The 15450-nt window shown below is 35.5% G+C and overlaps 1 protein-coding gene and 1 pseudogene across 5 annotated transcripts in view; one reads left to right on the forward strand and one right to left on the reverse strand.

The window, feature by feature from the left end:
- The window catches only part of Ccser2 (coiled-coil serine rich protein 2), a 158232-nt gene that overhangs the window by 118534 nt on the left and 24248 nt on the right, over positions 1-15450 (forward strand). For all 5 annotated transcript variants that reach the window (XM_010622593.3, XM_010622594.3, XM_010622592.2 and 2 more), the window contains 3 exons: positions 6058-6141; positions 8599-8685; positions 12527-12613. In XM_010622593.3, coding sequence (XP_010620895.1) covers positions 6058-6141; positions 8599-8685; positions 12527-12613 — 258 coding nt within the window. The remainder of the gene's footprint in view (positions 1-6057; positions 6142-8598; positions 8686-12526; positions 12614-15450) is intronic.
- On the reverse strand, positions 6390-7877 carry LOC104861211 (annotated as a pseudogene).

Consider the following 15450-nt stretch of genomic DNA (forward strand, 5'->3'; position numbering starts at 1 on the left):
CACCCCGCAAAAAAAAAAAAAAAAAAAAAAAAAAAAAAAATTTTTTTTAAAGAATTTGTCAGTAAAACCTCTTGCAGTTAAGGAACGTTTCAAACTATAAATTCATCTTCATTAGTAGTCATAGTTTTATATAGGTTACCTTTTTTGTCTTAGGTGCATTTTGGGAACTTGTGAATTTTGAGGAATTTTTCCATTTCATATAAGTTGTCATATTTGTTTTGAGTCATACTATTATTGCTTTGTTGATTTTCAGCATGTGAAACATCTAATATTCCTGATTTTACTCTTGATGTCTTCATCATTTTCATTTTTGCAGCTTTTCTAGGTATTTTAGTAGTTTCTAAGAATGTATTTTTAGTTTTGATGACCTCTCTTAATTTTCCATTTCATTAATTTCTGCTTTTATTTGCTCAATTAGTGATGACACTTTGTATTAATGTAAGTATTTCATACCATAGTTTTTCCCTTTTAAGCACTGGGTGAGTTGCATTGCAAAGTTTTGGTATTTGGTATCTTCATTTTACTTCCAAGTATTCTTTTTATTTTTACTTTTTAAATTTATTGGTACATTTTGGGGAGTTATTGGTACATTTTAGGTATTCATCATTAGAGATTTGTACCTTCACATAATATATCTTGATTCTTATTTTTTTCCCATTCCCCTGCCTTTCCTTCAACCCCTCCACCCTTTCCTATTTACAAAGACTTTGTTTCCATTTTTTAAATTTTCTCATGTTATTTTCATTTCTCTCTTTCCTTTTCCCTACCTATCCCACTTCCCCTTCTCTTTGCACCTTTTATTTCTATTTCACATTATCTATTATACATTTTGATCCTAATTTACACCTTGCTTCTCACACCAGAGATATTATTTGATATTTACACTTATGTGTCCTATTTATTTCACTTAAGAATATGGGCTCAATGTGAATCCACTTAGCTATAAATGCCTCTAGTTTCTCATTCTTTATGCTGAGTAGTAGTACATTTTATAAAGCAAAAAATAAAAAAAAAACACATCTTTATCTAGTCTCCAGTTAATGGGCAAATTGGGCTGTTTCCAAGCCTTAGCTGTAAACTATAAATATGGGTGTGCATATGTCACTGTGGTATGATTCTTTTCATTCTTTTGGGAAGATACCCAGCAGAGGGATGGCTGGGTCAAAAGAGACCGCCAATCCTAGCTTTTTGAAGTATTTCCATATTGATTTCCATAGTGGTTACACCAGTCTGCACTCTCACCAATAATAAAGAAGGGTTCCTTTCTCCCCACACCCAGCCAACATTTGTTATTGGTTGATTTCTTGATAAGTCATCTGTTCTGAAGTGAGGTGGAATCTCAGTGTTGTTTTCGTCTGCATCTCTTGAATGACCAGTGATACTGAACATTTTTTTCATGTTTTTATTTGCTGCTTTTACTTCTTTGTCTGAGAAATGTCTGTTCATTTCAGATGCCCATTTTTGAATTGGGTCTTTATATTTGGGTGGTCTGATTTTTTTAGTTCTTTATATATTCTAGATAGTAGACCTTTGTCTGAGGAACAACTGGTAAAAAATTTTTCCCCATTGTAATGTCTCTTAGCTCTGTTGGTAGTTTCTCTTGCAGTGCAGAAGCTCTTTAGTAAGATGAGATGCCACTTGTTGATTCTTTGTGATAGTTCCTGTGCTACTCAGGATTTGTTCATAAAGTGTTTTCCTATGCCAAGTGTCTTCGAGCATTCTACCTATCTTCCAGCAAGTTTAGTGTTTCTCTTTTAATATTTAGATTTTCAATCCACTTGGATTTTAGTTTAGTGCATGGTGAAAGATAAGGATCTAGTTTTAATCTTTGACAGGTTGAAATCCAGTTTTTCCAACACCATTTATTAAAGAGGCCATCTTTCCTTCATTATGGGTGCTTGGCTCCTTTGTCAAAGATGAGGTAGCTTAATTTGTTTCTGCATCTTCTAATCTATTCCACTGATCCCCGGATCTGTTTCTTTGCCAGTACCATGGTGTTTTTATCACAGTGGCTCTGTTCCATAGTTTCAAGTTGGGGATTGTGATCCCCCGCCCCTGCCATGTCTCTGTTGCCTAGAATTGCTTTTGCTATTCTAGGCCTCTTCTGGTTCTAAATGAATTTTTGGATTGTTTTGTCAAGTTCTGTGGAATATACTGTAGGGATTTCAATTGGGATTGCATTGAGTCTGTATAGCAGTTTTGGAAGTATGGCCATTTTCATTGTTGATTCTTCCTACCCAGGAGCAGGGGTGTCTTTCCATTTTCTGATATCCTCTTTCTTTGTTCTCTTTTTTCAGAGTGCTGTGGTTTCCAGAGTTGGTATCTTTGATTTATTTTGTTCGGTTGATTCCTAGGTATTTCATTTTTTTGGATGCTATGGTGGAGGCAGTTGTTTTTTTTAGTTCCTTTTTTAGGGAGTCTGTTATTTGTGTACAAGAAGGCTACTGATTTGTGTGTGTTGACCTTGTATCCAGCTACTCTACTGAATCTGTCAATTAAGGGTCTCTGTGCACTTACCAATGGTATCATGGAAGGCCTCTGGTTGTTGCTTTTGTGCACCTGTGTAACTCCTTTCCCGGCAGGTCTTTACTTGGGGCTCATGGGCCCAAGAGGGCATCTAGGCACAGCCCTGCCTGGATGTGCCTGCTCCCACTGCTCTGGTCCACACCATCTTCTGCCTTCCAAGTCTTTTTTTTTTTTTCCAGCTTTAATTGAGTTTATTGGTACATTTTAGGGATACAGTACAGTTACATTCATTTTTGGGATCTTGTACCTCTACATGACAGGTCTTGATTCTCATTTTTTCCCCTTGTCCTTGCCCTCCCTTCACCCCCTCCTCCCCTCCCCATTTACAAACACTTTATTTCCATCTTTTCATTATCTCACATTTTTTTCTTTTCCCTTTTTACCCTTCCCCTATCCATCCCACCTTCCCTATACCTTTAGCCCCTTTCTTCCCATTTCTCAATGTCAGTAATCTTATTAGGATTTTCTGTATTATTGCAGATCATACACACCAGAGAAACTATTTGGTATTTACACATGTGTACCTTATTTATTTCACTTAGGAGTATATCTTCAATATGTATCCATTTTCCTGTGAATGAATCTATTTTTTCATTCTTTATGGCTGAATAATATTCCATTTTATAGAAAAACCACATCTTCTTTATCCAGTTTCCAACTGATGGACAAATAGGCTGTTTCCAAGTCTTAATTACTTTGTGACTTCTTCTTTAAACCCATGAATGATTTATAAATTTGTTGTTTACTTTTCAGATATTTGGAGATTATCTTACTTTTTTTTGTTTCCTAGTTTATTGCTATTGTGTACTTTATGTATTTTCAGTTATTTAGATTGAGCCTCTCAAATCTGGGGGCTCATGTCTTTTACCATTCATCCATTATTTCTCCAGGTATGTCTGCTTTTTTGGGACAGGTACTTCTGCCTCTTCCTTTGGGACTTCTCTGACACAAATGTTATATGTTTCTTTTTAATTGTCCCCATGGATCCTTGAACAGGCTGTTGATTCTTTTGCTCTGGCCAGTGCTTTTCCCTGCATTGTCCAGACAGGATAATTTCTTTTGACCTGTCTCCAGTACATGCTTGCCATCTGAAATACTGGTATTTATTTACTTTTATTCTTTTAAAGGTAGGATTTCACTGTGTAATTTAAGATACTTGAACTCACTGATCCTCGTGTCCCAGCCTCCCAATTGCTGGGATTATAAGTGTGCGCTACCATTCCCTGCTCTCTAATGCTAGTATAAAGCCCTTTGAGTACATTTTAAATATTTGGTTATTGAATTTTTTCAGTTCCAAGATAACCAGTTGTTCTCACTTTATATAGTTCGTTTGATGAGATTTTTTTTCTTCTGTTCTCATCAAGAATTTATGTGAAGTTTACTTTTGGAGAATTTTTATCCTCGCTCTATTAATAAAATCTTTTCTGGTTAATTTTGTGTCATTTTGGCATTATTATATGAATTCTGAATGAGTGGATATTTGCCCCTTTGTTTATGTGCTGAGTAATTCTGGAGTAGGATTTCCATGCTTGAACATTGTATCATGAGTTTATTGATCTTGTTTAAATCCTGTGGCGAGTATAGTTGTGTGTGCATGCTCGTGCTCTCTCGCTCTTTATTTTTCCTTCCTTCCTTACTCACTCCCTTCCTTCCCTCCCTCCCTCCCTTTGTTGTGTTGTAGTTTCAATGTCAGTTCTGTTTTCAAAGTTGTTGCCTTCATTCTTCAGATGTATCTTCAGTGTATATTAGAGGATAGTTTGAGACCTGGGTGGTGTGGTTTTAGATTATTTCTGGGTTTATGTCACAGTTTGATATACTACTTAGGTTCAAGTGCTTGGTGCTTAGAATGAACCTAGGAATTGACATACGAATTTGTGGGGTCACTTTTCTGAGTTCCTGATATTTTTCCATCTCCTTAGCATTTTCTGGTTTGCTGGCTCCACCCTGAATCAAGGTGGTGGTGTTTTTTTTGTTTGTTTGTTTGTTTTTCTTTTCTTTCTTATCCTAGGACAGACATCCCACAACTATAGTTGCATCTATTGTAAAGCAATTTGTGTTTGTGTTTTCTCCCATTCTGTGGAGTTCCTACTTTGAAGTTGGTAGGAAGATGTTTAGCTATTTGGAAATAAGTCAGATTTTACAGTTCTTTTCTCAAACCTACCCATATATAGATCTGGCCCCCCTTTTTTTTCCTGTCAGTTCATTAATAGCAGAAATGAAATTTTTTGAAATAAGTCTTATAAAATCCTCCCTCTCTTCTTTCCTTTCTTGCTCTTTTATTTAAAAAACAAAACTATACATTACATTCTGAGAACATTTGCAGCACATTAGGATACAACCTCTTCTCTCAAGTTAGAGTTTTTTGTTAAATGGCATCACTAATAAAATGTATTTTTTACAGCTGGAAATTTGATAGATGCTTAAGTCTTCACATGCAGTATTACCTCCTAAGCTTTTCTTGGGTTGATTCCTAGAGATTGTGATTCAACAGATACATAATATAATAAATGAAGGAGTCAGTCACCTAAATTCTCTTCTCTCTTGTTAAAAACATGCCTATATCAGTGCAGGTCATTATGCAGATACAGAACACATTGTGTCTGGGGAAGCTGATGATGTTAGTGCTCTGTGGAGGTTGCTGGTTTAGTAGTGTCACTGCTGTGCTCTTGGTCAGACACTCAGTCCCTCCCCATTGCTCGAGGCGTAGTCCACTGTGGTCCACGCTCCTTGCAATTGTTTATCTGAATCATCACTGTATCCATTTCATATTTATAAACCAATTCAGCAAACCTTAGAACTTAATATTATCTTTTTATCATAGCAAGTTTAAGGAAAAAATGCCTTTTTTTTTCCACCTGCGCTATTGAAGTGCCAACATATCAGTAGCAAAGTGCTTTAAGGTGCACCTGTCATAACTGGATCTTGAACTGTTCACGCGCATGTTTATGTAGCACCCATGCAGTTAAGACTTAGAATATTTCCTGTTCCTCCTCATCCCCTAAGTTCCTTCCCAGTCAGAAGTAAGTTTCTGTCCCTGAGTCGGCCAACATTCTTCTGATTTCTAGCACCATTGATTTGTTTGCCTGTTTCCATTCTTCATATAAATGGAAGCATGCAGTATGTAGTCTCATGTAATTAGTATTTTTATTCAAATGATTTTTGTGGTCATCTTGTTGAGTGATTTGATACTTTTTTGACTGCTTTATACTCAAAACACATCTAAACTCAGAAAGAGTCAATTGATTTTCATTTTACATTTTTCTTAACAGGCAATCTTGCAAAAAATTCCTCATATATTCCAACTCTGAATCATTCAGTTATCTCCTTTACCTACTCATGTACTGTTGTTTATTTCCACTGCTTATTCTTGCCCTCCCTTTTTTCTCTTTGTATTTCTTTGTACCAGTGCAGAGACGAGGAGACCTGTAAAGTTTTACCTCCCATTTCTTCTTTGCCGAGCTAGCACTTTGTCTGAGTGAATTCCAGTGGGAGCGAGTGCCTGTGTTCACTTGTTTTTCTTTCTTCTGACAGCACGATGGAAGTGGATCCTTGCATGATGTTCAGCTGTCGTTGCCCTCCAGTCCAGAACCAGAAGCAGCTGATGAGACGTATAAGGTATAACTTAGTAGTGAGTGATACTGGAGATTTCAGAATTCTTTTTTTTTTAATTGTTTTACTGATTTTTAATAACATGGCATAAAGCCCCTAGAACTGATATAATCATGATGCAGAATACACAGATGAATACTGTCTTTTAAAAATATAAAATAAATAAAACGTCAAAATAGGCACATTTCCACTACATAAATGAAAACTTTTAAAAAAGAAAGTTTTCCTTTCCATGTCATTTGAAGACAGGAAATTATCATTTTAAACAATATTCAAGTCTATTAAACAAATTTAAAAAGTTATTATAAGATATTTAACTTTCATCAGCTTCAAGGTTTATGCTGCTGACAAATTTTGCATATAACTGAACTTTCAAATCCGCTTACACCTGCTGAATTGATTCTACTCTGGATTCTAAGGCATCAGTTTCTTCTTGCAAATGTTTCTTTACTTCTTCTAACATGTCTTGTGTTTCTTCTTGAGAATGGCTGATGAAAATGTCGCCAATCTGGTAAGGTATCATGATGCTGTCCTCATCTGTGAGCATGGTGTCGTCACAAGCATCTTCTAAATTCTGGAGTTGTTTCTTTTTCACTTTTATTTCTTCCTTTAGCTCAGTGATTCTACTCATATTCCACGCAGATTTATTTATCTTTTGTTGATCGTCGAAAGTCACATTGACATCTTCTGCAGCAATTTCATATATCACCTAAAAATACATATTAAAAAGATGTGATGAGTTTGATCCGCAGCTGAGCTTATCAGCATAGTTACTACAGTAGTTGCTAGTAGTTGCTGTGTCCAATTCTCCATCTGTGAAGTGGGGAACAGGGTCCATGCAAAGGGACTGGGAGGCTGCTGGGCCCTAACCCATCTCACCCTCCATAGAGCACAGAGGATGCAAGAGCTGAGGGCTGGCTGGGGATGACGGGGACGGGAATGGGGTGGGGCAGCGGAGAGGGCGCTGTGGCCAGGCGCTTATTGATCTCTCCAAGCCCAGGGCCTTGTCAGAGGTGGCCCTGATCCCCCAAGGGTCCTGGACCCCTGAGGCCCACAGAGACACTGGGGCACAGGGCCTCCGTGCTCTTCTCTCACATGCAGCAAGTTGCCAGAATCTCTCAATCTTCTCCCCTTGACTCTTCTCCCCTTAGTTCAGGCTGACCATGAACTCACTGTGTAGCCAATGCTAGCCTCGAACTCACCACCGTCCTTCTGTCTCTTCCTCCCGGTGCTGGGATTACAGTCATGCACTACCATGCCTGGTTTAGAATGTTACAGTGTCTTGATGACAACTTCCTTGCAAAGTGTTGTTGCCCTTGTTGCCAAATTTTCCCTCCAGTCTCCTGTCAATGCCATCTCAAATGTAAATCTGTCACTCCTTGGCTAAAGCCGTGCTGAGGACCATAGTTATGGTCCTCCATGATTTTGCCTTTTCCCATTTTGTTAGACAAATTGCTCTCTACTATTTATTTACCGTAGCCTTTGTGCTGGAACATCAGTTTATAGTGTTACAGCTGTGCTGTGCTTGTCCTCACATCTGTACTATATGACAGTTAGATTCTCTTACTGAATGATCCAAAGCCTACCACACATCTCTGTCTTCAGAACCTTCTGTGAATCTGTAAGATCCACTGGGGCTAACCATTTCCTGGTGGCTGTGAGGGGGCAAAGGCTTGTCATCTGCTAAGTGCTATAAACCTGTTGGCTGTTAATATTCTTACCCCTCTGTCTTTTGATTTCATTTTGGGGCCATTTCCTGTAACACTGTCGGAACTTAGCTGTGCCTATGTGAATGATGAATACGTACTATTGTATCAAGTTACTGCATTATAATCTCCCAGTTGGACTATTGAAAACTTGTAAAGTTTCAGACATCTTGTAGAATTTGTGATACTTGGGATTATTTTTGGCATGGCTTCTTGTAAGTGGGATAACTTGAGTCAATGAATGTAGGCATTGTCAGGACCCTTACATATACAGTCATTCATTTGCCCAGAAAGGTTAAGTGCTATGTTTGATAGCATACTATTTTCCTGTCTTCACTAAGCACATCAGATATTTCACATGGTTCAGTATTTGTAACACACATCTTTATATTTTTCATCAAGTCAATCAACATTTTACTAATTATATTAGTATGTTTTTTAAGAAGTAGCTGTGTAGGGGCCTTAAAAATGATCTTTATGTTTGAACAGGTTCAATAGTATCTTTGAAATGTAAGTCCTCCATCATCAAATGCTTAAATATTTTAAAGCACTTAAGTTTGGACATTTAATAAGATACTCAATGAATGTTAGCTGTTATTCAGTTATTTTCATTGTTTACATGTGAGACTCCTCTAGATAATGACATTTTTGAAGATTTTGTTTTTTTAATAGAGGGTTTTCACTGGGTCTTCATCTCTAATTTAATACTTTTAATTATGGTGTTTTAAATGACTCATTTTAAGTTTTTAAATTTCAGAGTGAAGATTTATTAAATGAAATAAAACAGCTTAAAGATGAAATAAAGAAAAAAGATGAAAAAATTCAACTATTAGAACACCAACTTGTAAGTATTATAGAGTAGAATATAAAGTGGAAACTTTTCAAACTTTTTTATTTTTATAAGACCCTGAACCAGAATTAGAGTTTGTCTGTACTTTTGACTTCTCAAATTGCATGATTATATTTACATTACATTAATAGATGTATGTGATTTAGCTTTCAATCTAAATACTAAATATTAATATGTACTATATATATAAAATAACCATTATTGAATTTGTCATATCAATATAACATATTAACATTAGATATTAATATTGATTAGACAGTAATCTATTATATTATTATATACTCTATATTATATGTAATAGTGATTAGATATTAATAATCTTTGTTGGACCTCTGTTTTGGGGGTTGAAAATTCGACACTTTACCTCATTTATTGGTGCAGTGAAATAGCGCCCGGCATAAGCTGAGAACAGTACATTTTCTGTCTGTGTGAACAGAAGAGCACTGGGTATCTGCAACCGCAGGGGACTTCACGACGGTGTTCCTTTTCTGTGGGTGATGTTGAGAGATTCCTTGGCATCCATCATCTTTGAATCTTTATTTTTTTTATAATTGTTATAGTTTCAAATGTTAGTTCCATATGAAAACAATATAAGTAGGGCCCTGAACTCAATTATAATTTAGATTGCAATAATACAGAGTATAAAAAGAATATAATGCGTAGAAATAAGAAAAACCTTTTCATATGCGATATTAATCTTACTCAGAATATGTGTTTAATATACTGACTCTCAGTCACGCAGACAGATCATGGAAGCTCCCCCTCATGAAGCAGTAGAGCATACAGATCAGTTACTGTGAAGAAAGGCACGAAGAAAATTTAAGAATCCAAATAAGGAGTAGCTTAATGCTGCAAACTGTGAGCCTACCATATAAATTAAAATGGAAAATAGTAAGACCTAGTTTTATGTTGCAAAGCCAAGCAAGGAGAAGAACTCAGCCAGTTTTTAGGGAGAAGAAAAGAGACAGTTGAGAGTTGTGCTTTCCCAATATGAATTTAGAGTATTTTTTATTGAAAGCAGAATTGCTTTATGAAGTGAATGTCTTGTTGAATGAGTTTTAAGGACTGGATGTTTTTGTTTGTTGTTTATAATAAGGAATTAGAAGTCATTCAGAAAGGTTGTAATAATAGAAAGTTTAATTAAGGAACTCTTAGGAAAATAGGGATAGATAGCAGCATTTTTCACTATCAAAGTTAAAATTCCCCTCTTTATAATGTATTTATCGTTTACATTGTTATCTCTAGACTATCTTTTTTAGAATAGATGAAAAGCAACCAGGAGAGCCACAGGTAGGACTTAAGGAGACTTATCTGGAGTAGGAAATTAATAAGTTGAAGGATGTTGGCATTTGCCATTTTTCTCTCTAGTGCTTTCTATATCCCAGTGAGAAAGTTTTCTAGATCAGATTCCTCTGCAGATTTAGCCTTTTTTGCTTTTTTATTTTAAAATATGTATTAACACAAACCTGTATTTCTATGAAAATTTTCAGAAAAAATAATGAAACGTTGAATTCATATATATTATTCTACATTAAATGTATTGATAAATCAGACTACAGTGCTCTGACAATTTAATTGAAAAGTATAGAGATTTGATCATTTAAACCTTACTTCAAAATGTTGAGAATACCTGATTTTTATCTTGAGACATTAGCTAAGTAGTAAATTTAAATACATTTGCTCATTGAGTTCTCAGAATAATCTTGTGAGATTGCTAGTATAGAATTTTCTTTAAGGGTAACATGGAAAGTGGAACTCAAGTTAAGTGGGCTCACCATAATTTGTAAACATAATCCTTGCTGACTTGGATTCAGATCCTAGCTTTGAGACTTCATAACCGTGTTCTCTTAGGGAAATTATGAAACCTCCCCTAAGACTTTTCTGGAAATGGAGAAGAGTAAAAATAGTCCTGGCCATATAGGGTTAGAATATAATAAAGGAACTATGTATGTAAACTGCATAATGCCTGCCCCAGGATATGTGGTAGTCACTTTTGTTAAATTACTTCCCCTAAACCACCCAGTATAAATTAATACATGTTTTGTGATGCTTTAAGTTTCAAATAAAAGTCCTTATCTAAGAGTAACACAAAATTGCAGCACCCTAAGAGGCTAAGGCTTGTTTTCTATAGTTTATCTATTTTTAAAATCAAGGAACATCTCTCAGAAATTCCCTCAGACTTTCCTTGTTTTTTACTGGCTAGATTTGAGTTACGTGTTCCTTTCTAAACGTGGAGTGTTGGGATTAACTAGTTTGATTCAGACTTAACAAAATCTGGATTTTTAGGATAAGAGACAGGACACCCTTCCCTACATAAGGGACCACACAGAAAGTGAGAATCTTGACCCAAATACAGATCTGACAGCAGTAAAAACAAGCATATGGGGAGGAAATTCTTTGTGTACTCATTTTATTCATTTTGTATCTGTGGAAATGTCACTGAAAAATAGGCTTTGCAAATAATGGAAAGTGAAACTATTTGCTATAATGTTTTCTTAATGTTAGCACATAGACTATAGAAAGAATATTTCTGTGATTGCTATAGTCAGGATGGACTGAATAGTGTGCTTACTTTACAATAAGTGTTTTTTGTATTTTCTTTACATACCTCCAACATATGTTATAAATTTAAGTCCTGTTACAGTGCATTTTAAGAGATTCTGAGGTTGACTTGTTTATGTAGTGAATTTTGCTTCAGTGACTATCCTATTTCTTAGAAATAGGAAATACATATATTATACAGCAATTTTTTTTCTTTTAAGTAGATTTTATTTTGTATAAGGAAATTGGAATGATCTGATAGAAATTAATTTTTGAAAAATAATTTTTAGTATTTTTAAAGTAGAAAATACTTTTACCTTGATATAGTAATTAAGAATTTCAATGGGTGAAGGGAGGGCAGGGACAAGGGGAAAAAATGAGAACCAAGACCTGTCATGTAGAAGTACAAGATCCCAGTAATGAATGTAACTACACTGTATACCTAAAATGTACCAATAAACTCAATTAAAAAAATTTCATATATTTTCCTGTAAGAAAGTGTGTTTGCTTTCTGTGGGATTGTTTATCAAATAATATATAACATATTCCAACTTCACACTAAGGGGAATTCTTATTGTCTTCTTTTCATGCTTTTTTGAGTCCTAGGTTTATACAATAGGCTCATTGTGTTCAAGGAACTGTGGGTTTAAACTAGAATCATGTCTAGAGAATCTGTTTGTGAATTGAAATGGTCCAGTATGGTAGATCTTGTCACAGGCCAGAGACCCTTCAAAATGCTCCAGTCCAATAAAGTGTACACATCATTAAAGGTGCTCATAGCACTGGATGTGGGAACAGACACCCTGATATATGGACTGTTGGTTAATAATAGCCACTAGAGTCCTGTCAAAAATGTATTTAGGAAACTGTGGGAGTGACTATAACACCATCATAATTTAGGAAAATAATGTAAATGTTGTTGCATTCTTTATATACTATATGTTGCTACTTACATTCTGTATCCATGTGCTTAATACTGTATATACTTACATGCATAAAATCATATATAGTATGTTTTTATGGGTGGTTTAAGGGATTTCCAGGGGCAGTTTGTGTTTAAAATTCTAGCCTTACTGACTTATTCTCAGACCCAGTCCCCGAATAAGATGCTAGATAACTTTACAGATCTTGATGTTTGCTGTAGACACTTGTGTCATTCAAGTAGCCAGAACTGTGTTTCACTGGATGACCTTTTGGTTGATTTGGTTTTGTATTCCCCAAGAAACCTCTTAGTTACCTTTGTGTCTGTATTTAGACAACTTAAACTAGTGTAAACATTTGTGGTTTTGTTCAGGCAACCCGATGTAACTGCCATCAAAAATCAAAAGAAGAAAAATGCACATATGCTGATAAATATACTCAAACACCCTGGAGAATTCCTGTAAGTACCATTTTCTTATCTTCCTCTTCTGTCATGTGCTATTTTTTGAAGTTTTGCTTTGTTCTTTGTACTCTAATCACTAATACTTTTGAATTTGTCATGGCTAATTTTTTTCTTAGGTAAGTTGTTTTTTTCATGGCTGTTAGGTGTTTCTGTGCTTTCTAAAGCTTCTCTTGTGTGTCCTATATAAGCGAATGTGCACTTGATAGCTTTCCATTCTGCATACTGCAGCTCATTTTGAGTGTCTCCTCTCATTGCATGCTTTTATGAGACTAGTGTTTTCACACACCCTGAAGGAGCAGAAGCCTAACATTCAGTCATCCCACTTCAGCAGTGTTTGACACTTTGAAGGTATATGATGTCACATAGTTCTTTTTTGGTTGAGATTCTTCCAAATGTTTCATTATTATAATTACTCACAAATGTTGGTATTATTAGGTACTATTATTAATTCATGAAGGCATAGCTAGAGAAGGTTATGTTTTATGAAGAATTAGAATATGGTTTCTTCTGAACAGTAGAGAATAGCCATTTATTTTTGTTTGTTTTTGAAAAAATATCCCCTCAGAATATTTTTAGTGCTAAAAAATACCCTGACCATCACTTTACCTGAACTCCTTGGCACTCAGAGCAGGAGATACATGTATGTGGCTATCAGTCATCATTATCCTTTTGTGTGTGATCAGGTAATGGACCTGTTTATTAATAGAATGCCTGCTTAGCCAGCCTTTACTTTTCTCTCGCCTTGGATGGAATCCTAGTAACACAAATGAATAGGCAAATATTATGGTCAATGAAATTAGAAACCTAATTTATAAAACTTTACTGTAGACTTTAAAAGTTTATAAAATAATTATTTTCATCTACTTATTTTTGTGTGCTACGTAGAAAGTATGATGGCAAGAATTAATTTATTTGGCAAAAGTTCGGTCATTGCTCATCCTAGATAGACTCTTAAAATACAAGTGCATAATTGGGGAAAGGAATATGTGTATATGCGTGTGTGTGTGTGTGTGTGTGTGTGTAAAGACTTTTCCATTTATAAGCATTTTGAAGGAAACTAATGATGCATTGATAGCAACTACTGTAGGTTCTGTGAAGCTCTGGATTGGAAGGTCTAGTTAGAAGAATCATGGAGCTTGGTGAAGAAGGTGAAGGTAATATTCATACAAAGCAAATGACATCAACAGACTGAGATTATATATTTCTTTAATGTTCAAGGATGTAGAAACTTCACTATTTTGATGGCAATTACAAAATAAAAGATTGTACCCCTTGCACAAGTGGACTTTTGGTCTTTCCAGGTGTCTTTAGTCAACCCACAGGAAAGTTTCTGCTTTCTGATCAGGTTACTGACTAGATTGGCAATTCCTTTAAGCATGCGAGATTCTACTTTGCCATCTTTATAGAAGTCTTCAGTACTTCATACAGTTCTGTCTGGCGTCCTCAACTTCCCTGCCTCCTTACTAGATAAAAGAAACTGGTACAGAACAACCCTGGTGTACAGAACATGCTGTGGTTTTCTGCATTTATTCCTAAGTTAATTTTACCTTGATCCTGAGTGAAGGGTCGGTCAGTTTTTCCAGCCTGGCACCCCTAATAAATCCAGACTTGAGCTTTTCCTGTTATCTTTTATTATAGGAATCACCTGGCTAAATTCCTTTGTTTTGTAGATAAGATAACAAAATCTTGGGGATATTAATGGCTGGTTAAAAGTTCTATAGTAAGTAAGTAGCCAAGTTAGTACTGTAATTTAGGATTCATACTATGCTAGTCCCAAGATTTCTTCTGAATCATACTGAGGAGCCTGGGATGGAGAGATTTTGCAGATTAGAGTGGGAGGAATACCCTTCTCAGAAGAAACACTACAAGCAAAAGCAGAGAGGTAGAAAGGGACAGTCAGTACATGTCTATTGCCAAACACACTGACTGTTCAAGAAATAGTGGAAGTTAGTGTTAAAACTCATTTAGTATAGAATCAAAAACTTTAATGTAGGAATTACTATAAAAATTTACTGAGTTTTATTTAGTAATGCATACATACATACTGTACTTAATAATTTTTAAATATCATTTTAAATACTATGTTTATCCTGTGGTTTTTCTATTCATTGGACTTCATTTGAAATATATACTTTGGAGACAACTTACTGTAATTACAGTGATTTTCTTTTCAGAAGTTGTATGTTACTCAATTTTTTTTAAAAGCAGGAATAATGCAGCATATTTAAACAAAATTTTGAGGTTGGAGATATGAGCATGCAATGTGATTCTTCTTTGGCAACTGTTAAGTTGTTAGGCAGTAATTCTGGGAGTGAAAATAGAATTATTTAAAAATCTTCAGGCTTAGTATAAGTAAAATTATTTTGATCTGGCTAAGTCTTTGAGAAGATTGAAGTTTACAATCTGAGTCTCACTCTTGACCTTTTGTATAATATCTTAGAAATCTAAATATCTTTCTTGTCATTGTCCCTGTCATTTGATTACAAAATCTACCCCCAGAGATTTGTGAGGGATGTATGAGAACATTTTCTATACATGAAGGAATAAACCTGACTGTAGTGGAAGGGGTAAAGAATGGTGAAGGAGACTGAGTTACTCCCCCAAGGACTTGCTTGCAGCCACTTAGGAGGTGGAAGGAAATAAGGAAAAAATTACCAGACTCCTCAGTCAGAACCTGTTAAGAGGGAGGAGAGTGTTGGGCACCAACAGCTTCTGAAGGTAAATTGACCAGATGAACAGGAGGAACAATGTTGTAGCCCTGGGAAGTGAGGGTAAAGGCTGAAATCTGTGCTGTGCTGTGCTATGCAGAGGTCACTGGTTATATGACTGCCGAG

The sequence above is a fragment of the Fukomys damarensis genome, unplaced genomic scaffold (genome assembly GCF_012274545.1).
Source record: "Fukomys damarensis isolate Sample0158 unplaced genomic scaffold, DMR_v1.0_HiC HiC_scaffold_1, whole genome shotgun sequence".
Taxonomy (NCBI): Eukaryota; Metazoa; Chordata; class Mammalia; order Rodentia; family Bathyergidae; genus Fukomys; species Fukomys damarensis.